This window comes from Plodia interpunctella, chromosome 5 (assembly GCF_027563975.2).
Source record: "Plodia interpunctella isolate USDA-ARS_2022_Savannah chromosome 5, ilPloInte3.2, whole genome shotgun sequence".
Taxonomy (NCBI): Eukaryota; Metazoa; Arthropoda; class Insecta; order Lepidoptera; family Pyralidae; genus Plodia; species Plodia interpunctella.
Genome location: NC_071298.1, coordinates 11,290,105 through 11,314,469, shown reverse-complemented (window position 1 = coordinate 11,314,469; position 24,365 = coordinate 11,290,105). Strand labels below are relative to the sequence as shown.

Here is a 24,365-nt window from a genome sequence, read left to right as displayed (position 1 = left end):
TACGCAAACATCTTTACGGCCATTGCTAAATATTCAAACAATTGGCACAATCTCCATTCAATATTTATTCGACAATCAATCAGTTTCGTTTACGTAACATTATCGGTTTCTTAGGAAGCAGTAAATCTTTTTATGACTTACTAATGTTGCTGAAGTCCGAACCGCTTTTTATTTATATTTGAAGTTCTAAAAACGGATGCGTTCACGTCATTTGAATACTAAAAGTGCATTTAGAAAAAAATCTGTCAGTGACGCGGCAGAATATGTTTTGGTGTTGTCATCTCTTTCAGTGGCAACTGTTAAATGGTTGTGCGAAAGGGATGGGTCCGCTGCAGGAAGCTATTTAAAAAAAGAACAACCCTTCCTCATCCTTTCGGCATTCTATTGTTTACATCACGACGAAATGTCATAACTCATGTCACAGGGTCATTCATTTTAAACCCAAGCTTGCTGTTTTTAAAGTTTACGTTCTGTTGATGTTATTAGAATCTTACATTACAGACAACCAATAGCCGGAATTAATATAATACAAAAATTAATCTTTTTTGTTGTTGAAATTCAAATTTCTTCGAACAGGTAGCTGGCCAGTGTCTTGATTGGGTGTAATAATAATCAGCTGTAGGTGGTTTAGACATGGTGATATTATTGACGCGATTTTTTTTTCTTAATAAATTATGCAAAGGCGTTGGAGACCAACGACCTTTAGTTGACGTCCTGGTTCAAGAGTTCGTTCGTGGTAGGTATTGCTTTTATTGAAATTTATTGGCACTTGTTATTCAGAGCTGGAAATACTGGAATGCACGCTCTTGTGACGTCGATCTTATCTTTGCACTTTGTAAGCGAACTGTTTGTCTTTTATATCTTAAAATTATTTGAATATAGAAACCATAGAGTATTATATTTTTAAAATTGGATTACCACATCCTAACGAATTCTACAGTCAAATCAGGCAAGGGTTAAATCAGGATCGTCAGTATTGTTTACGCCGAGTAGCCCTTGCATCCGGCCTGGTCCGTCGATCACGTATAAAATAAGATTTTTTACGCACCTTTCACTTCCGACCTGTGGCAGGTATCATTGATAACCAACATTATTGTCCTTATATTTAGCAGCTGCATTAAAGATATTGTTACCTTTGCATCCTTTCTCGTGAATATTCATGGGAAAGTGCCACCGAGAGCTCAATGTTCCAAATTTAAAATAATTTCGAACGTTTAAAAATTTAAAAATAAATTTGACCCTTTTTTGTAAAGTCGTTTATATTTTCGGCCAGTGTTACAACAAATTCAACAAAATCTTTATTACAATGACAACATTTCGAGATACACAAAATCTTATGCATCTCAAAATCAATGCAGGTACATTCTTAACTTTAGTGCAAAAGTATTACTACTACTGGTTAATAAAAAAGAAAATATTCTACTTTCGAAATATTCTTGCTATTTGGGTCAGATCAGATGAGATTAATATCGATCTATTTCTTCGTTCCATTTTCGAATCAAAGTTTGACACAGATGTGTGATCTTAATATCAAATCATTTTTTATTAATTTATAATAAATCGATTCAGATTTTTCATATATTCATTTCAGAATACCATGTGCATATTCTAGTTTCGAAATTATACATTAAGAAGATTTGAATAACATTTTTCTTAATTTGGTAGGCAGCAGCTTATTCTATTCTTTTTTTTTTTAATACACAATATACGATTTCAATTTCATTCTGGCCAGTATCCATACCGAATTAGGAATGTAATTAATATTATCTTGTTGCTAAAGGCATAGAATTACTAAAGTCCACACCACACACAAAGGCACATTCACGAGTACACTTTTTTTTATTTTTCAAAAAAAGAATAAACGCCAAACATTTCATATATATCTCCTAAGCAGTGGGCGAGGCAAATGAATGTTGGATTCCTTCCAATGGCAAAGGGTAGTATTTGGTTGCGCTAGAGTGACGAACCGACCAAGAAAGGACCATTCTCAACAAAGGAAGACTTCACACAACAGGATAAAACCAACATTATTATTGGTCTTCATTAGTTTGATTCGCTGATTCGACACGCTAAGATGAAAAATTCTCGGTGCTTAAAATAAAGAGGCCTATATTATGCAAATACTTTCAATTTGCTAAGCAAGTGTACACGTACCTTTACACTGTACGTGCTAAACACTTATATTATATCGATTCTCGACTAATCACTTTTTCAATAATCAGCACATAACCATACTCGGAAGTGCTCCGGTCGTCGACCCGTGCTGAGAATGACGATGCTTAGTCAGCGCTTGCGCATGTCTGGATTGGGTGACACTGACACCGGAGAATTCGGATTAAGAAGCAAATAGAATTGCAATAATAAAGACAACAGTTTTTATATTTGCCTGAGGCTTTATAGGTTAGCATGAATTCTGATATTTTTGCATTCTGTTCATTAAAAGGATAAACATAGAACATGCCAGACCCTGTTCTTCCCGCGAAGACTGTAAAAGTCAATCAAGGGAAACGGCTATAAACAAATAATTCCACCAACAAACCCGCCATACAATTAAATGTGGCATTCTCGTTTCGCATCTTCTGTACACGTGAGGGATTTAAACTGGTCCTATTTTACGGCGGGAACCACACGCCGACTGTTGCCAAACCTAGTGTAATTGTCCTAGGTCGGGTCATGATGGAAAATGATCTTTTTATGATTGGCCCGGGTCTTGGATGTTTATCTATATATGTATTTGTTATAAAATATAGTATCGTTGAGTTAGTATCCCATAACACAAGCCTCGAACTTACTTTGGGGCTAGCTCAATCTGTGTGATTTGTCATGGTATATTTATTTATTTATTTAGAGTAAACAGCAGAAATACCAATAATAATACCTACATTCGTTGCGGCTTACAGAATGAATTTTTCTAAGAAATGTTAACGCGATATAAGTTGGACATGCGTCGATTACGCAGCTACAAGTTAAGGTTTCCCGCGATGTGTCAACGACATTTATTGGTGTTGCTTATATTGCAATTGTGCACGCGCATGTCTGTTCATATTGGTAGTGTCATGTTCTAAACATATGTGATTGACTAGCTGCGTAACCGAGCTTTGCTTTCGCAGGAGTTTCAGTGTAAAATGTACCCTATGTGTCGTACTAGGTTATATCCTATTTATGTACAAAATTTGATTAAAATCCGTTGAGTAGATTTTGTTGTGTTACAGTGACATTTGTACTTAGCTACTTAAGTGTGACAGTATGTTAATTTAATTGAGGGTTTTGTCCAATGCTGGGAAAAAGTCTCAAATTTCATTAATTATTATTAATAATTTATTTTATTTTTTTATTGATGGCTTTCAAATATTGACGACCTGGCAACATTAATTGAAAAACGAAACAAAATTATGAATTGGAAAAAGTTTTGAATCAAGAATACCAACTGTCGAGCTAAATTTACTCTGTACGTAGGCTGAAACTTTTTGCAGGCAAACGCTGACCAGGAAGACAACAAAACGAAAATAGACGCAACCATTTTCCCCGATGTAATTATTTTTTCTGTAGTACTGATAACAAAACATTTGACCTACTCTTAAATCTCAATACCTTGCAGTTATGTAACTAAATTCGATACGCTAAGTTACGTCGAGTTATCAAGTGACCAACTTAACGGTTACGAATGTTGGAAGCTATCTTTGCTTTCCTGAAAAAATTGCATGTCTAGGCGTTCTATATATTCGATTCTTTGTTTGGTTCCCTTACTGCTGTATATTTATAAAATATTTTTGATCATATTGCTTGGTTATAAGTTTTTTTTACAAACATTTAATTTTTTACGCCAACTGATAACCCGATTAGTTCTAAAATGAAATATATCGATTGCAGTTCTTTTTTTTAAATCCAGACCTTACACATTATTATTAATCAAAATTGAAATATGGACATTAGGTTGTTCAGAAATGATACTTAACTTTTTCACAATATTTTTTTTAATGAAGTATATACATAATTTTTTATTATTTCATACCAGACTAGTACATATATAGATATCAGATTCTATTAGTCTTGGACACGGCTTACACGGTTATACAGTCACAAGATTAATACTGTTGATAAGAGAAGTCGCTCAAAGCCTGTACATTCCTCAGGAGACCGAAATGATATATCACCGTTGAGTAAAAGGATCTTTATTCAGAATCTGGACCCATCTATCTCCGTGTCCAACCATTTTCAGAACCCTTACTAATATTATAAGCGTGATAGTGTATGTTCCCTTCAACAAAAAAGTAAAACGATGCAATTTTTATACGGAAGTAGTGTGTTATTGCTAACACTGGAGTCAGATTTTATTAAAGTCACCTAAAGGCATCTGAAATGACTTTTACAACTACTTACCGCCATCTAGTGGCAGGTAGTCGATGGCGGTAGTCACGTATGTGACTACCGCCATCGAATAATATGTATACATTATGTATACATAATGTGTATACATTAGGGAACTAAACTGTCAACCAGTGTGCAGGTTTCCTCACAATGTTTTCCTTCACCAGAAGCAAGTGGTGGTCTATGAAACTTCTACATATGAGTCAGATTGGTATACAAACTCATATGGCACGAGTAGGATACGAACCTGAGACCTTTCGATCCGCAGGCGGGCGTCTTAACCATTACACTACCATCGCTTCACCGCTCTTTTATAAAAAAAAATACAAGTGACAGTAAGAGAGGAATTAACGACCAAAAATATTCATTGTCTATGATTAGAATTTGTAAAATAGGCGTGCGTTGTCTTTAGCATTCTTCTTAGAACAATAGTATATTGTATCGGTGCCAGACGGTCTAGCCGGTTTCCGCGTTATTTGTGTTTATATATCACTAGTTGAATACCCCGAGTTCACACAGCATAGTATTTGCATATCAGACAGTTTAGGAGTGCAGCCTGCGCTGGTACGGCCACGTTTTATGAGCCAAATTACGTACAACATTTGTTTTGTACGTACCTGGCGGTGCTGATCTAGCACAAGGGGAAGACCAGAAAAGTGCTGGCTTGATGTAGTCAATGAGATTCGTGCCAATGGTCAGACATTTAAAGATACCAATTAGTCAATCTGTGGAAATTAATGCAATAAACTGTTGTTAAATTTCATAGATAATATTTTGTCATTATTACTGAATCTAACTTCCACCACATTGTCGAGTCTCGCGACTCTTGGCTCTGTCTGCCCCGCAAGGAATAAAGACGAGATTCTGTACATATTACTAGGTTAAATTACGCTGATATTGAAACTACGTCGCTGACGGAAAACTTACGCAAAGAATTACTTCAAAAGCTGTTTTCCCTGAAATTCCCACAACTGTGAATTCCCAAGCAGTTCCCAATTGTATTTAGTTGATAATCTACTACTTTATAAATCTGTCGATAAAAGTTATCGTAGATATACTAAATGGCGAACCTGTCCAAAAGAATGTCTCAAAATACATTTCGTTACATTACATATCTGGCTTCCTACGGGAAAAAAATGTTATTCAGAAAACCAATAGTGTCTAGTGAAAAAAATATATATATATATATTCTTGTACAATATTAAAAAATATACAAATATAACGTATAAAATAAGGAAGCAACATTATAATATGGACGTCAATACATAACTGTAAAATACTAAATTATGACATCATTACATAACACCAATAATGACAATCACATATGACACGATACGAAGAATCCCACGGGCCCTATAGCCCTTAGTAACGAATACTGCATTGAGGCAGGTCAGTGTCATACCTTCTCTCGTAATTATAATGCCGTAAAAAAACAATACATATAATATGAATGGTATAATAAATAATTGCTATTTTTAAAATCTGAATTAGTTGTTTTAATGTACTTTTCATTAAATGTATAATAGAGTATTAGAAAAGAAAATTTCAATATATTTAGTAAATTACAAAAACGGAGAAAAGCGCCTTATTACATAATTATAGGTAATTCATGTCATATGTATTGTATAATAAAAAAGGGCCCGTAGCTACCGCTACGTCGTAGCCGAGCTACGAGAGTATCCGCCCTCGTAGACGATGAAATTTCCGAGAAATTCGTAGCGATGTCCGGTAGCTTTTTGAATTTAGTCTCCAATTTATATACAAGGATTATAATGAGATATAATCTTATGATAATAAGATTTTTACAACAAAATTAACATATTACTTATAAAGATTATATGCTTCTTCTTGGTTTTGATAAAATTATTTTTAAACATCGTAAGTACATATATATACCTACTGTAATTATAAGTATAGTGATAAGTCAAATATGCAAAGCACCGGATACATACATTTATCCGACGTACGATAACGCAAAATAAAAATAAAACTTACTGTATCTCTTCATGAGGGATTTTTTGTAGGCTTTTCCGGAGACGGCGTCATCCCCGGGACTGAACCGTCCGGCGGAATCATCGGACTCCGTGCCGGAATCCCGTCCGGTCGCCAAATAATCATGGGATTGTCTCAAAATCACTTGCGCTCGAACATAGTCTGCGGGATCCACAAAGGTATGGCGCGCGAAATCACAAACAGTTATTTCTTTACGAACTGTCAAGTCCAACGGGGCTTCTTCCTCGGGTTTGGGAGACGGGGCTGGGGAGATAGGTTCCTCAGGGTATGCCTTCCTTGCAGCCAGGGTTCTGGGTTCAGCGTCCGCGCTGAGGGCCCGGCGGTCCGCCACCGGGGACCGCCTCGCCTCGCCCCCCGCGCTAGCCGGTCGAGCTACGGCCATCATGTTTACGTATTTACACCGACACCATTATCACCAATCAGTTATGTCATACGGCGTAACGCTCGTCACTGCGGCGCGTCCGCGCGCGATGCCAACAAAATGTGGACTGATGCTATGTCCTAGTTTCAGCGATGAGTTCTACTGACTTCGTGAGCTCGGCTCGGCGGCGCTCGGCGGCGCTCGGACACTTTCGTTTTCGTACGCGCCGCTGTGTGCGCGACACACACAGCCCCGCCCTCTGTTGTGTCTCTTGGCGATGTGTGCTTTTGAGCGTGTGTGTGTTGAGCTTTTTCCACTTTCGTCGGAGCTTTCCTTCATTTCCCGAGTTACCTAACAGGTTTTCACTAACCGAGTTGATTAATTCTCTACTCCACGCGTCTAATTGTTTTGTGTTAAATGATTACACTGCGAAATTATATTTGCCTCGATTGAGCATATAGGTGGTCTGTTATCGCTGTTCGTGACGGTTTCTCCTTAACTGACCTACATTATTGACAAGGGTTTGTGCCTATAACAAGACTATGTCCTACTGAAAACATATAATTAAATTAAATAATCTGGATACGACAAAAGCGGAACGGCGAACAATATCAGCGTTTTGCGTAACAAGGCACGTAAACAAATTGTGTGTGTTTTTTTTTATCTAACGCCGGGGCATTGACCGACATTACAAATAAAGTTGCGCGCGCGACGGCCACGTGACATAGTGCCGCGTCCAGCGAACGGAGATCCGCCCCTCTTCTTTACTTTCAGCGGTAGGCAGACGCTTGCGGGGGAGACGGTAGGAATAGTGAAGGTCTAGTTAAGCTGGTGGTTGCTAGATAGGGTAATAGAGCCAATGTCATTGGGTGGTTGGTACAAGATAATTCGGTTGCTCTACGAATACATTGAGGAAATGGAGCCGATTCTATGATACGTGACGATTGATAGTGATGGAAATAGATATTTTGCGTCTATAGCTGTGGAAAAGTTTCGAAGAACATTTGTTGGAAAAGTTGCAGGATTAATGAATCAATATACCTATAAGTAATCGTACTCGTTTATTAGCGACCAAATGCCGATTTTGATGTGTTTTTTTTATTCGACAGAGAATTTAATCAAGAGTATTAACTACGAGGATGTTTCCATTGGAAAATGCGTTTACCTATTTGCATATCGGTAGTACTTTTCTAGCGGATGAGCTAAGCAACTTCGGAGTTTTGGGTTTCTACAATTTTTAATTTAGTTTTCGACGTGAACACTTCTTTAGCGGCGTTGTGCACTTTTCGTTATGGATAAAAAATGTTTAACTCAGTCAGGACACGTGACCCTGATCGAAAATTCGTAAGACGTCAAAAATGCACAACGTTAATATTCAAGTTTTCACTTTTGCTGGCGCTCCCGGAGTGCAACCCGTTTTTTATGCACTGACACCAACAAATATCTTATTCCTCACAGTTTACCTTCTATACCACTTGGAGTATAAATCAGTTAGCTACGTACTCACATATAAAAGTAGTATTGGTAGTGATGTCACGTCTATTTTGAGACTTACCTGAAAAAAAAACAAGAACATAAATAAATAGGGTGAAAAAAAACCAACATTTTAGTAAAAAAAAAAGTAATACATTGATAGTTATTGTAATCTTAAAAAAATACAATATTAAAATTTTTATTTAGTTTTTCTTCATCTAGAGTTTCGCAATACACCTACGTCAATCTATGCCAATTTTAGCACATAAATACACGAATTATAACGAAAAAGAAATTATTTACAAATAAATTTAATGTATGTTAAAAATTACCCATCATATGACCCATTAAGTAAACATTCCTGTTTATAATTCACAAATTTACTGATTTCCTATACCATTAACCGAATCACATGAGTTGAAATAAATTCTTCCGAAACAATGATAACAATTAATTGCCTAAAATATAGCGATATCAAACAATTTGCGCAAACTGCGAAGATCCGTGCAAAGTGTGTACTATACTCCGTTTGTTTAGGCACTTGAAAAATGGTAAACAATACTGATTTTTTTTTTTTTCAACCACTTATCACTTGATATTGGCAGGTAGTCGTAAAAATCATGTCAGACGCCTTTATGCGACTAGAATTTGACACCAAAGTTAGCAATAACATACTCGATAAGAAATACTCTTTTTTCTACTTCCATTTTACGTTTAATGTTATAGTCTGACTGACTGTAAGAGATCCCTATATGGGATAAGTCCACCGTTGTACAATCACATGTATATCTTTCTAGTATTAACTTTAACGTATGTACGATATAGATAATACAAACAAACAAGTTCTATGGAAATATTTTATTACTTACTCGTATTTTTCATTCTCAACGATGTTGCTATTTAAATATTGCAAATACATTCTTGAAAAATTGATCAATTTGAATTATGATTTATTGGTTTTCAAAGCTTATGTTCGATAAAACGACAAGTCAATATTGTTTATCGTTTATCAAGCGCCTAAAGTTACGGACTATAGTTTATCTAACGTGTAAATGAATCGTTGTTACATCATGTTATAGTTAACATTTATCGCGCATTATTTCTGGCACATCCTCATTCTGCTTCATTGTTATTAGTTATATTATATAGCTGGCTGTGTTTTGTATACATATAATATTAGCGTGACACGAAGTTTGTTTCCTAGAAGGATATTATACTCTCTATCTTCTAGGATTATTATACAATCAAATATTTGACACGCGAAACCAAGATGGCGCGATTTATTCAAATGGCAACCTTATTTTTTTTATTATATATATGTCAATCACATATTTTATTCACTGTTGGTTAATATCTCCTCCTGCGTTATGCATTTCTGAGTGCTTTTAACTATCAACTTTGACTACAAATCGGTTTGTTTTGATATAATCCAGTAATTTCATAATGATAGTAATCCACGCAAAGAGAAACCTGTGTTCAGCAGTGAGCTAAAGATGATATTAATCATTTTCAGTTCAATAATGGAACTAGAGAATCTTCTTCTGTGTATGCCTATTCATTACTGAATGTTGGCCGATTTTGTCCATCTTTTTTGACTCCCGTCCACTCGCTGATGTGCCAGACATCTCGCGTCCTTCCTCTGCAATCTAATCTATCATTATAATTTAAAGGAAATGGTACTGTGTCTTCCTCAATATGTGACAGAGTGGGTCCCTATTTGTCGCATAATTTATCATGTCATATTGTTATATGGCATACTGATAATTGATTTTTGTCATTCGGGTAAATAAGGTATAACTAACTTTTAGGTCAGGTTATGCTTTGAAAGGCAATATATAAACGGTTATGCGTGAGAACGTTATGCTTAAAAATAATGATGCCATAATACAGTATGCTATATTAAATTATGGCTTAATTTTTTATGCTTATAGACGAGACTCGTGACCGTAGCAGGTATGAGAATTTCCTTGCTTTAATGGCTCGAAGCTCCACCTTTTTGCCCGCGAGGAAACTGGAGAATGGAACATGCAGACCTGAAGGGCTGTTGTGTCTGATATATGTAAGAATCTTTGAAAAACACCGGTTGGCGAATCAGAGATGCTGTCCTTATCACATGAGGGGTCGGGATCGGTCGTCCACCCTTCATATCACGTTATCGGTTAGAGGATTACTTGGAACATCTTTCGTGATCTGTCGTTTTATTATCTGCCACATTTTGCACAAGTATTCTGGCGATTGTATTTTTATTCGTGTATTCGGATATTTTTAAAACACTGCAGATATTTTTTATGTAGCATAATTATTGAGAATTTTGGGGTAATTAGCTTTTTTTAATTTTCAGATTATTTTACCACTTCCATATCTATGCAACAAATTTCCTCAAAACGCGTAAAATTGTTTTCAATAAACAATGATTTCTAATTTAAAACTTGTGTTCTTAATTTTCTCACAAAAAGTGTAAATAAACAATAATTATATAGTAAATAAATGTACTGTCTATTAGTGATATAATAATAGTCCACTAATACCAGAAATTTTCTTTAATACACGTACTTACAGACGGACAGAGCTATCTTTACTCCTCACCTTATTATAGGCTCAAGAACACATATACTATGAGTATCGGGCGAACTCGAAACTGCCCAGAATGTGCAACGGAACTGGACATACAAAATAACTGAAATACAGAAATATATCACAGTATGTATGCATGTGTAATTGTTCTGAATGAAATAATTCACATGAAATTGAATCGAAAAAGAAGTAGAAAGGATTATCATCATTATCGCTAACACTGGAGTCAGATGTTATTTAAGTCGCTTTCTTCGCGCATCTGACATAACTTTTAAGACTACTTACCGCCATCTAGTGGCAGGTAGTCGCATACACACTAGGGAACTAAACTACTAAACTGTCCACCAGTGTGCAGGTTTCCTCACGATGTTTTCCTTCATCCAAGTGGTGGTCTATGAATACTACTGAGTCAGAAGAGAATGCATGGAGTGCGTTCGGCAGAATGTAACAGATCTGTTGGCACCAGACGGGGAGAACTGTAATTCTGACGATATTCTAATACATATCAGTGCATGTCAACAACAATATTTATTTATTAGAATTTCGCCAAAGTCACAGTTTTAGAAAATTAAAACATTCAGTTTTCTTCTCTTCTATGTTTTATTGATGGTTATCGAGCCTGGTTTGTCACCGTCAAGCTCTCCGAACTATCTCCAAACCAAACATTCAAATCATTCCAATAGTCCATTCTGGCGTGAAAGACGGACAAACAAACACACTTCCACATATAATATTAGTAAGGAAGTATGAATTATGATATCGATTTTTTAATGACAAAGAGCAGATAATTATCGCGGGCGAAGCCGCCCAAGCTTATAGGATAAATACAGAAACAGCATCTATTTGTCCCTATGGATTTATCAACAGTCTCTTCTTCTACTACGTTATTTAATGTCGGCGTGCAAAAACGTCCATCGCAAGTAGCGATCGGGCTTAGATCATCAATCTCTCGCCGCTTCCTGCGCTGCAATTATGTGCAGGTGCGAGGGGGACGGCGATACTGGTATAGCAACGTGCTGGAGAGGGACGTCACCCGAGATGCGCCAGGACCAGGGCAGAGGTGTGTAGTTAAAACTGCGTTCGGATACGCATGGGAGTTTGTTTTTATGTTTTATAAAATGTTGTGAAAATTTGATTTGCATTGTAATAGTTTGAAAATATAGCTTTTTAATTTAATTTATTATATCAATTTATCAGGTCAACAAAGTGGTTTCATTAAATATATACATTTTAAATGACAATTAACACAGTTTATAACATATATTACAAATCACAAAGTCATATTTAATGAACTTATACAATTTATTCATTATTATTATAATTTGTATATGTAATATATAATTAGCACTGTCATCAAGGTGGATATAAAAAGGTCGAGGTCTTATTAGATTATTAACGACGGAAAGTTTTTGTATAAAATGATGGGTCGGAATTATGAGCGATTTAAGAGAAAATTGCCCAGCAGTGTATCAGCAAGGGATGATCAAAAATAATTCCCATTTAAATCTTATTTAGGCTTTCTGGATACCAGTTCTATCGCAGTAGTCTTATTAGATAGCAGAAAAGACATAAATTAAACCTACCATAAATCAGACCTACCTCAAATAAATAGTTTGTGATAAATATTAACCACCTTTAGTTTATAGCTTTGTAAATATTTTAAATGTTTTAAATAAATACGTTTATATTTTTCAAAAACGATCCACATTTAAAAGCGGCGTTCTTTCATTATTCACGCTCGGCTGCCATTTTTAAGAATAAAATTGCAATAGAACAGTTATTGCAAAAACATCTAGCATCGTTCTGTGTATCCGAATGGCATTGATAGAGCGCAGTCGACGCACGCATTCAAGGTGACACGCACACACGCAAGCGTTGCACCGAGTTTATACAAATTTACACACACTACGTAACTTTACCGCTCTGAATGTTGTTGCGAATGCAGTTCTGAATTTGAATTTTTATTTCTTTACATTTTTAGTTCCAGTATCCGAACTAATTTCGAAATTTGAATTTGGAATTAAGTAAAGATAAATGCATTTATCATTAGTTATCGAAAATTAATGGTTTGTATTTTATACGACATATCAATTTTTATTGCAAATTGTAATATCAGATGCGTATACGCATGCATACAAATAAACGAGCGTGTATTAGTTGTAATTGCTATCGATTAGCACCGGAAACTGCAGTCGTCTCTAGTTGTTTATTTATTTTTATTTTGCTCTTACAAGCTCCTAGCTCTGCAATACTTGTTGGGTTGGTTAGGTTGTTAAGTTAGGTAGGCAACTTTTCCTCATATACTTAGCTTAGAGCCGAACCGCGGACTTAGAGCTATAGTCACCAACAACAACAACGTGGCCAATCTGTTATTGATAGTATAGCAAAATTTTAACGTAATATTTTGATAACAGAAGCTGTTTTAGGTTATAAACAGTACCAGTTAGATATTTACTTCGAAAAAGACGATTCGCTAGTATGTAAAATATTTAACAAGAATAGAAAATCATATTGCATAATTCCTTCATGTTCCTACTAGTTGTACAACATTACTACAGCTCTTATATTAAGTAAATATATCCTCTCAAACTATCGCTGATTTGACTGGGAGAGATCCCTTTATGGATAAATCCGCTATTGTATATTTACCTTCTTGTTATGTATATTCTTTTAACATATGTTTTTTTGTACAATAAATATATTAGAAACAATCAAACAAAGTTTACAAAAAGGCCGGAAAAAAGATAACAGAGAAAAATTAAGTTTTCTCATCATCAGAATAAATTTAAAAACATCGAATTCTTTGTTGTACATGTCACATTCATTCATTTTAACTTTAAAAACAAAACGTATTTGATCTCCGATTTTCTTGTCTAACTTTTTTATAATTAGTGTAAAATATGATTTTTCTTTCAGTTATCGTAACCAGTAAAGGCCTACACTGGTTGAGTATCTATCATAGGTCCTCAACAAAACAATTATCAGACACCGACACTCAGACAGAATTATATCTAATAAGATACGTTAAGCAAACATGGTCAAGTATTCTCACCTTGCAGCTCTAGTTGGGAGCAATATCCTATTTTTTTTTAATAAATAGAGTTGAACATTATACGGCCTGATTGTTGGTAAACGGTTACTTTAAATTTTCCGAATTCTAAAATCAAAAGCCCGTAGAATCTACGAGAAAATGGAGGTTGGGTTCGATCTTATTTCCCTAAATTTTTTTTACCATTTATATATATTTTTTTAATATAGCGTGAGTTCTGTTCATAGTCATATTCTTCATGGCTTAGGATCGTGATCTCTTCATAGAGTGAAACACACACGACTTTCTTGGCACTATTAATGGAATGGTTTGCCATTGCCTTCTCAATTTCAAACAAAAGTTGTTAATCAAATAGAGTGCAGGTTTCCTCGCGATGTTTACCTTCACCGAAAAAAATAGTATAGCGTGAATAAGAATTAATAAATACCAAAATAATAACACAGATTTAGAATAGTATTGAATGCCAATTAGGACGAGAAATCAGAAGATTTGGAGGCTGGGAAAATTGTGAGCATTTTTTGTTGTGTACATTTTGCGTTTTTAACCCCCAACGACAGAAGGATTATTAGGAGAGTTATTAAGTTCATCATGTCTGTGTATCTGTATGTCTGTCCGTGGCATCGTAGCAGCTAAACAAGTAAAGCAGTTTTGATCAAGTTTTTATTTTATTTTATTTTAAAGAGAATTCAATTGAGAGTTTTCTTAGCTATGTTTGGAAAAGTGTGTTCAGCCGCTAGGACACTGTCAGCTCTTTCTAGAAGAAGAAAATTTAATTTTTTATACATTGTCTCTTCATAGTCGTATTCCTCATGGCTGAGGGTCGTGGTCATCACGTGGAATGAAACACACACAACAACTTTCTTGGCATTATTAATGGAGTGTTTCGCCATTGCCTTCTCCATTTCACACACAAGTTAATAATAATCAACCAGTGTGCAGGTTTCCTCACGATATTTTCCTTCACCGGAAGCAAGTGGTGGTCGATGGAAACTACTATACATGAGTCAGATTTATATACAAACTCATGTGGCACGAGTAGAATTCGAACCTGGGAGCTTTCGATCCATAGGCTTAACCATTACACGACCACCGCATATACATTGTGCTTTGACATAAATGTTGTGATGATAAAAAGTACAAAATATAAATGAATGAATAAAATCATCTGGATTGAGCTAGCCCCAAAGTAAGTTCGAGACTTGTGTTATGGGATACTAACTAAACGATACTATATTCTATAACATATACATATATAGATAAACATCCAAGACCCAGGTCAATCTGAAAAAGATCATTTTCCATGTAGACCTGACCGGGGATCGAACCCGGGACCTCCAGTGTAGCACTCCGGCATGATGACCATTAGGCCACGGAGGTCGTCAAATATATCCTCAAAGTAGACAGAAATATCAAGGGGCGTGCGAAATATGATTTATATTTGTTGTACATTGTCTCTCATCATTAAAACTGATTTATGTATATGGTAAATTTTTACGTTAAGGGTTTGTAACAATAGTTATACAATTTGCGATGTAAATTGTTGTGATAAATATAGAAATTTGTGTCTGTGCGGAGTTTTAACTCGAGTTTAGGGAAGAACCGAAGTGACAACATATTATTTATATTTTTCTAATGACTCAACAGTATATATATACCTACTTGTTATATACTTCATCAACAAAAAAATACCTATTACAATTTTGAAATAAGGCTTCATATATATTTTAGTAATTTCGTGTCAAAATAAGGGAAGGCTTTTTACTAGCAGTGGGTTACATTCCACTATAGCTAGAAAAAAAAGTAAGATTTATAAAAATAATTCTCACATTTTTGATTTCTTTTATAGTAATACCATTGTAATACTATAGTAATACCATAGTAACACCATAGTAATACTATAGTAATACCATAGTAATATCATAGTAATACTATAGTAATACTATAGTAATACTATAGTAATACCATAGTAATACCATAGTAATACCATAGTAATACCATAGTAATACCATAGTAATACTATAGTAATACTCTATAAATCCGAATCATCAACGTGTCAACTGATCGAAAACGTGTCAATTGAATTGGTTCATGTATTTACCAAATTATATCTTAAAGAATGTTCAACCTGTTACTTCTAAAGTTTATGTCATGAACTTAAATGAATTTAAACTGAACATAACTGAAGGGTTATTTCAACCACAGAACCCACATAAAACAGTGTTTGTTTTGTCCATTTGTCACGATCCAGCGCTCCCATTCCGCCTGCGCTGCGCCGGCGCAGCGAAAAAAGGAGATCGTGGCATTTTCACTGCCGAGAAATACGGAGAGTGAAAATTGTAAACAGACATGATACTGTACCGTCAGCAAAACTTGTACCTCTGAAGAAATGTTTATTATTTTGAAACATTAAATAAATAAATAGGGACAAATGAGTTAGCCCCAAAGTAAGTTCGAAACTTGTGTTATGGGGTACTAACTCAACGATACTATATTTTATAACAAATACATATATAGATAAATATCCAAGACCCAGGTCAATTTGAAAAAGTTAATTTTTCATGTTGACCTAACCGGGATTCGAACCCGGGACCTCCAGTGTCGTGATGATCATTAGGCCACGGCGGTCGTCAACTCAACGTCGCCGATTTCCCGCCACAACCAAAGAAAGAGAAAAAGGTAGGTAAGAGAGAGGCAATAACAGCAATAAATAAATAAATAAATAAATAAATAAATAAATAAATAAATAAATAAATAAATAAATAAATAAATAAATAAATAAATAAATAAATAAATAAATAAATAAATAAATAAATAAATAAATAAATAAATAAATAAATAAATAAATAAAGCTATATCCTATGCTTATTGAACGAATAATAATTGTACCTGCTCGTGTTTTCGAAAACGCGAAAACTATTCCGTTGAAATTTTTAAATAGGTGTGCTTACGGGGCAAGACTTTGATCTCCACGTCTGGAAAAAATAGTTTCTTCATTTCTAAAACGCTTTACTTAGTACGAGGAAACTGTTGGACCTAAATAAAGGAAAAAAATTACTAAGGGACGAAACATCTTTACCACCTTGGCTGTAACAGCATTCCTAAAGAGGTTTGACAGGAGGCTGATAGTAAAATAAATCCAAATCATCAACATTTAATTGTTTAGTTTTAAGCGGATTTTAGGCTTCAGGGCATCGCAGTCACGGTAATTACAATCAGGAGCACGTAAGATGACATAGTGAGGCAATTTTTGCTATAAATTATGCTTATTTCACACTAATATTTGATAAGTAATGTATAGTGTAATCTTATCACAGATATAGGAACATTTCATTGAAGTAATGTTTTATATCTGTGAATTTTATTCGTCGCCATCACAAAAGTCGCACCGTCGCATGCGCACCGTACAATATGCCACTTTTTTCGCGGATCAGCGTGCATCGGCGAAACTGAAAGTGGAAATCTAACAATTACGACATTGTGCGAGAAAAACTCGATAGCGAGCGTGCGAACCGGGGGGAAACCCACCTGGGCTGAGCTGATCGACGCGATACGAGATGATCGGCTGATTTTACTAATTATAACATGAAAACGATGGAAATACAATAATGTGCAATACGTTGCGTTAAATCTATAAAGTAATTGAATATATTTTTGCATATCGCGCCGTGACTTAGGAAACAACTCCTAATTTTTGTAATATAATCCTAAAATTATAAATGCGAAAGTGAGTTTGTTTGTTAGCTCTCCACGCTCTATCTACTCAACTAATCTTCTTGAAATTTTGCATACATGTAGTTTGAAGTATGGTGAAGGACATACAGTGCTTTCATCCCGAAAAAAATACGGTTCCCGTGGGAAATTTACGCAGGCGAAGCAGCGGGAAAATAGCTAATATTACATTAAAGACATTTTCAATAAATGACTTAGATTTTCTTTTAATTTGTAATAAGGAAGATGAATTATTCCATGTGTGTGAGAATATTTTGAAGCCCACCCAAGTCTCCGTGTGATAAGTCCAGCATTATATATTTAAGAGTAAGTACTTTTAACATGTGTGTGTGTGTGTTTATAATAAAGATATTACGAATAAACATACAAGAACAAAGAGAATCTCTAATGGGGTAATTTAAAAGGGTAGATGACACGGTAAGAAAATTGTAAAAAATATGTATGTAGTGAAAATTTACAAAATAGATATATTATTGTGATAATTCATAGACTGTAACAATATGTAATATTATAATTTAAATTCATAGACTGTAACAACAGTATGTAATAAAATTAAATTTAAATTTAATGATATTATTGTGATTTCTATCTAGAATTAAATTAAATAACATAGGAAGGAAGGAGCGGAGTCTCCCGGCACAAGCATATTTTTGCTTAAAAGGAGGCTCCAGCAACACGCACAACCATTGTAATTCATAGATACCCAATAAACATATTTTATATTTATATTTATATTTATATTTTATATACCGCTGGATCATTATACGATAATTTAAAGTTTTTTGAAAAGACAATTTAAAAAATAATAAAATTATAAAGTCATCCATCGTAAAAATTAAAATATTTAAATAATTTTTATGAAGAAATAATCAGAATAGAGGCAATAATGAAGGCAGCTGTCGAACATAGCTTTTTTCTTTAATATCTTAATATTACTCAATCGTGACATCACGTTAGAGTATCATTTTAGTAAGCGTTTGGACGAGTCCAAAAATGTGTGATTTATTTTTGTCATATCCTTGAAAGTTTCACCTACTTCCACTTGTCCTACTGAATTCAAATTTTCCATGTCATTTCAGTTTCTTTGACAATCTATACATATAATAAAGCCGTATTATATTATAATATAATATCTTTATATTATAATATCTTTGAAAGTATATAGGCTTTCGAATAGTCATCAAATAAAAAAAATGTCATCCACCCTATTGGAAAAGCATTTACAATTTAATTCCACGGGCTTCACAGCGTCACAGCTCCGAACATGACTAGGAATATGCGTAGATTAGAATGAGAAACACGAAACGCTTTCTATTTGAAGGATAGATTTACGTATTATATTGTTTTATAAATAAAATTAATAAATATATAAATACATTGGGACAAATCACACAGATTGAGCTAGTCCCAAAGTAAGTTCGAGACTTGTGTTATGGGATACTAACTCAACGATACTATATTTTATAACAAATACATATATAGATAAACATCCAAGACCCGTGCCAATCACAATTAATTTTTGCCATATATATTTCTTTATTCTATGATTTTTGTCAACTCACTTTAGAATGCTGCTGCTTCTGAGCTGCCAAGGTTCCTTTATTTATGATTTGTTGCACAAAAATACAATGCGGAAAAGTATAACATGATCCAGACAGGCAACAATATCCGCGTACGACATCCGCGGGGGAAATGCAGTGGTCATATTCTAGCGTGACATGGGCACGACACAGACATATTACCTATCTCACTCCCACACTTAAATCTCCAGACACATCGCTAGCTCGTATACCTCGTGTAGCCACCGTCGTAATGTCAAGTTTCCCTCGTCTAGCCTCAACCAGAATGCACTTTCTTCCTGCACACGGCTGCATCTCGCTGCAACTACACGCACACATACAAACCGATCGAAAGTCCGCAATTGGCACAGAATTTATAATAGGACATAGAAGTGTCAAAAAATTATTTTTCTGTCTGAAATTTCAGAAATTAATCGAATCAAATTTTCTTTCTAAATTCTAATCAAAATGTATTGAATAAATGAATAAAAAAATCCTGTTTATTTATGTTCAGAAATATTTATTGTTATTGATCTATTAATTAAATATCATTCATCCATCCAACTAATGACGTGAATGAAAGTAGGTATGTTTGTTTGTTTTGAATGAAGATTTACGTCAAAACGGAGCAATATGAATTAATGTTATTTTTTGTGTAAATAAATAATAAATAAATATATTAGGACAAATCACACAGATTGAGCTAGCCCCAAAGTAAGTTCGAGACTTGTGTTATGGGATACTAACTCAACGATACTATATTTTATAACAAATACATATATAGATAAACATCCAAGACCCGGGCCAATCAGAAAAAGATCATTTTCCATCATAACCCAACCGGGGATCGAACCCGGGACCTCTCGGTTCAGAGGCAAGCACTTTACCACTGTGCCACCGAGGTCGTCGATAGTTGAGATGGAGAGTGATATAGGCTTTCTTCAGCGCGGGCGGAACCGTGGGCAACAGCTAGTGTTTTCATAGAAGCGCCATCGCTTCTATATATGCGTTATAATTTCAAACTCCGTATTGAATGGGTGTTATTACGTGTCTAGTTATAAAATGGATGACGGTGGAAAGTAGGCAATGGGAAATTGTCGTTGTTTCCAAAAGCCTGTACTGTTGTGAAAGCAGATCAAGGGAAGCAAAGTTTTACGTTATCACCTGCTGTTTTGTGTTACAGCTAGATAAATAACCCATAATAATCATGGGATAAGAATTACGGTAAGGGCTTCTTCTTCTTCATAGTCGTATTCCTCATGGGTGATGGTCGTGGTTATTACGTGGAATGAAACACACACAACAACTTTCTTGGCATTAGTAATGGAGTGGTTTGCCATTGCCTTCTCCATTTCACACACAAGTTAATAAGAATCAATCAGTGTACAGGTTTCCTCACGATGTTTTCCTTCACCGGAAGCAAGTGGTGGTCGATGAAAACTACTATACATGATTTAGATTGGTATACAAACTCATGTGGCACGAGTAGGATTCGAACTTGGGAGCTTCAGATCCACAGGCGGGCGTCTTAACCATTACACCACCACGGTAAGGGCTACTTCAGATTATTCTATCATCGAAATCTGTCCAATGTTTTTTGCACTATTAAGTAACAAATATACTAACTCACACACATACGTGCATTTATACGTGCTATTGTCGGCTTCACTCAATTATTTCATACTCAAATAAATTATCATCAAAATCTCGGGTTCTAAGCAACGTATCGAAATGATGAAACCAATCAGATTTTAAGTTAGACCATCCTCTATATAACTGTTACCGCATCAAATTTAATCCAGTCCAGTAGTTTTTGCGTGATGTGCGAACACAGACAGATAGACAGACAATGATAATAATAAAAAAATGTTTTATTCCAAATTTAGGCTTCCATTAACCAAGATCAAGATAACCTATAATTAATTTTGTAGTAATTATGTATTTGTTATTGAATGTATTGATCAAACCTGCAATTTGTGTAAAAGTTATCAGTATATATAAAATACTTTCTACATAATAAAGTATATGCTTTTAACTTCTACGCCAAGTGGGTATAATGTGGGTAAAATGCTTATACGTTTTCTAATCTCGATAATATTTATCTCTAAAAATACTATACATAAGTCAGATTGATATAGTAGCTCGAATGGTACGTTTTTTTACACCTAATTATTTTTCTAAATATGTATACGCTAGCTGCGTCCTGGGGTTTCGCTTCCGTGGTAATTTCGGGATAAAAAGTACCCTATGAGTTATTCCAGGTTATTTTCTGCCCGTGTACTAAATTTCATAATAATCGGGCCAATAAATAATGCGTGAAGAGGTAACAAGCAAACAAATTTTGCAAACAAACTTTCGCATTTATGATATTAGTTGGGATTGGGGTTTTATTTTATATTGCAGACGCAATTAACCCTATTTCCAATATCAAGTAAACTTAACCGAAGAGACGTGGAATAAACAGGGCCACTTTTTATCGCATAAACTATTTTATCTTTGGCATAACGATTTTGGCATAATAGGTCTAAGGCATAATTTATTTTTGGCATACGGATAAATGTGGCATAAATAACTTTTAGGTTGGGTTAGGTTAGTTATGGTTCAAATTGTTATGCGTAAGAACGTTACGCTTAAAAATCATTATGCCATAGTACAGTACGCTGTGTTACATTGTGGCTTAAATTTTTATGCTTATAGATACAGGCCCGGACTTGAGTGTCGGCGCATCAAGCAATTTGAAAGTGCGTTAGCTGCACTTGCAGTTGCCGTGCACTTTGCAAGGTGCACTCTGTTCCCACGGCTCCCGCTGCATTACAAACCTGTCTGTTGTAGACTTTACGATGTCCTAGAGTTATAACACGCAGATGAAACCTGAAGTTCTTAATGCATATACAAAATATTTTGATGATGCGACGACATTTTGTGGCAAACTTCGTAACAAGGTAATTTTTTCTGATGAATTTACTGAGCAGATATAATATAAATTATATGAGTATACTATACTCATCCATACTGATATTATAAAGAGAAAAGATGTATTTTTGTTTGTAATGAATAAACACAAAACTAATGGGACGATTTTACGATGAAACGACGACGACAACGGCGAAACCTTCATGAGTAACATAGGCAAATTTTATTCTGTTTATTTATTTTAGTCGACATATTTTGTAGGAAGAAAGATTGAAGGAAGAAGGCGCCGCAGGGAGACCAAGAGGGAGTAACCTGAGGCAAATAAAAGAAAATTTGGGCGTATGAAGAAGTGAAGGAATTGGCTATGGAGAGAGAGCAATAGAAGGAACTCCACCGAATAGAGGTCTCATTTTAAATTATATATTATGATAGGGACCAACACTGTTCAAATGTGTTTCTTTTGGCATTTCTTCTCAGCAGTGGTCGTTGCGAAATGCCAGTAGTTTGTAGCTTGTGAGAAATAACTATAAATATAAAAATTGACGAGAAAAAGTGCCTGTGAAGGTCTAATTTCTGAATGAATGATTTGATTTTGAATTTGAATTAGATGATAATTATGACTTTATTCATCAAAGTTGCAGGTCGTACGTGCATTAGATTAGCATAGGAAAGAGACGGCTGATGTAAAAGAAGAAAGACATATGCTCAGCAGTAAACAGAAGAAGGAAGAATATTTTTAGATTTTCGACTAGAAAAAGAGATAGTAAATACTAATCACTTTGTATTAATAAATAATATAAATAAAGTTTGACAGTAGTAAACGCGCGCCCCATAGAAGTTCATATAATATTTTTTTATATTGTTTACAGGTAAGTCACAGCGTGCAGCTGTACAGACTTATCTTTAGTGGCTAATCACTTCATTTGGGTATACGTACGTAGGTATAAAAACTTCACTATATCAATAATTACTTTTACGCTACCGATAGTTTTTCTATCAAAAGCATTTTCGATGTTCCAAATGGCATTTCGTTCTGATAATATATAGTATAGTAAAATACAAAAACCCATAATGTCACATCACTATAATAAATAGATTATAATAAATACTGTAATGCACGTGTATAGCTTATGAAATGCATTTACATATGTGTAATTATAATTTATAATGTAAATTTATATATATAGAATGAAACGACTCTTTACAAGCTAAAAATTATTGTTAGAACTAAACATTTTCGTCATTATAAAGCTGACATCGTCACGAAGTTCATTCATTCCACGTAATGACCACGATCCTCAGCCCTGAGGAAATATAATTATGTAGAAGAGAGAAGCTGACGAAAATTTTGATAATGAAGTATTTTATTTCTCGAGGTGATATAATATCTATGGACATTTTACAAACGACTGTCGATCATGCGCATAAAGTATTGTGGCAGTCTTGGTCTATCGGTATATTTATTCTGACAAGTAAATACATATATAAAATCCTTTCAGGTAATTAAGATTTAAATGGATTCAATTTATCAATAAAAAAAGAGTTACAGCGTAATTTTTTATTGATAAATTGACTTCTAAAATGAATAAAGAACGAGAAATTTGATGTTTACGCCAATTTGAATGACCAAAAAAATTTTGTCATTGATTCATCTGATCACATGATTTTTGCAGTGTAAAAAAACCCTGTAGGTATTAAATCGAAATTGTCACATTTTACAAAGAACGAATTGTCATTTGGAACATCGAGAATGCTATTGATAGAAATACTATCGGTAGTGGAAAAGTAATTATTGTAAGTGAAGTTTTATACCTACGTACGTATACCCAAATGAAGTGATTAGCCACTAAATATAAGTCTGTACAGTTACGCGCTGTGATTTACCTGTAAACAATATAAAAAAATACATAAACGCCTGTCAGACATTTGTGATGAAGAAAGCGAAAAAGGAATTGCTGCTTTTCTTCTTAAAAACGAATGAGAGAAACGAGAAAACTTCAATTTTTTTTTACAAAATCTTTCTATATTTCATTAATCAAATTGACTTCGCGTGACTCTGAGTGAAAACTGCATTTCTTTCGCGAGCGAGACGGAGATATTGCGCGTTAGTGTTAGACAGAGACGAGTGATAGTCTTTAAGACTAATTATGAAGTTTATTGTTAAAAAAAGATAGATTAAAGTCACATATTTTCATTAAATAGGAAGTAAATTATCGCCTTTAGAATTACTTTCATCTCGCATATTTGATTTCGTCACTTTACGTATTTACACTTTTCGATCCTGGAGATAATAAAAAACAATTGGATAACAATAGGATTGCAATCC

The 24,365-nt window shown here is 34.6% G+C and overlaps 1 protein-coding gene across 4 annotated transcripts in view; it reads right to left on the bottom strand.

Annotated features, from left to right (window-relative positions):
• Eip74EF (Ecdysone-induced protein 74EF) overlaps nt 1–24,365 on the bottom strand; it is a 209,375-nt gene that overhangs the window by 54,121 nt on the left and 130,889 nt on the right. The window contains exon 1 of one of the 4 annotated variants that reach the window (XM_053746009.1): nt 6,364–6,888. The exons of the other annotated variants lie outside the window; for them this stretch is intronic. Within the exon in view, the coding sequence (XP_053601984.1) occupies nt 6,364–6,766 (403 nt within the window). The 5' untranslated portion in view covers nt 6,767–6,888. Of the gene's footprint in view, nt 1–6,363; nt 6,889–24,365 lie in introns of those variants that run through there. 4 annotated transcript variants of the gene reach the window in all.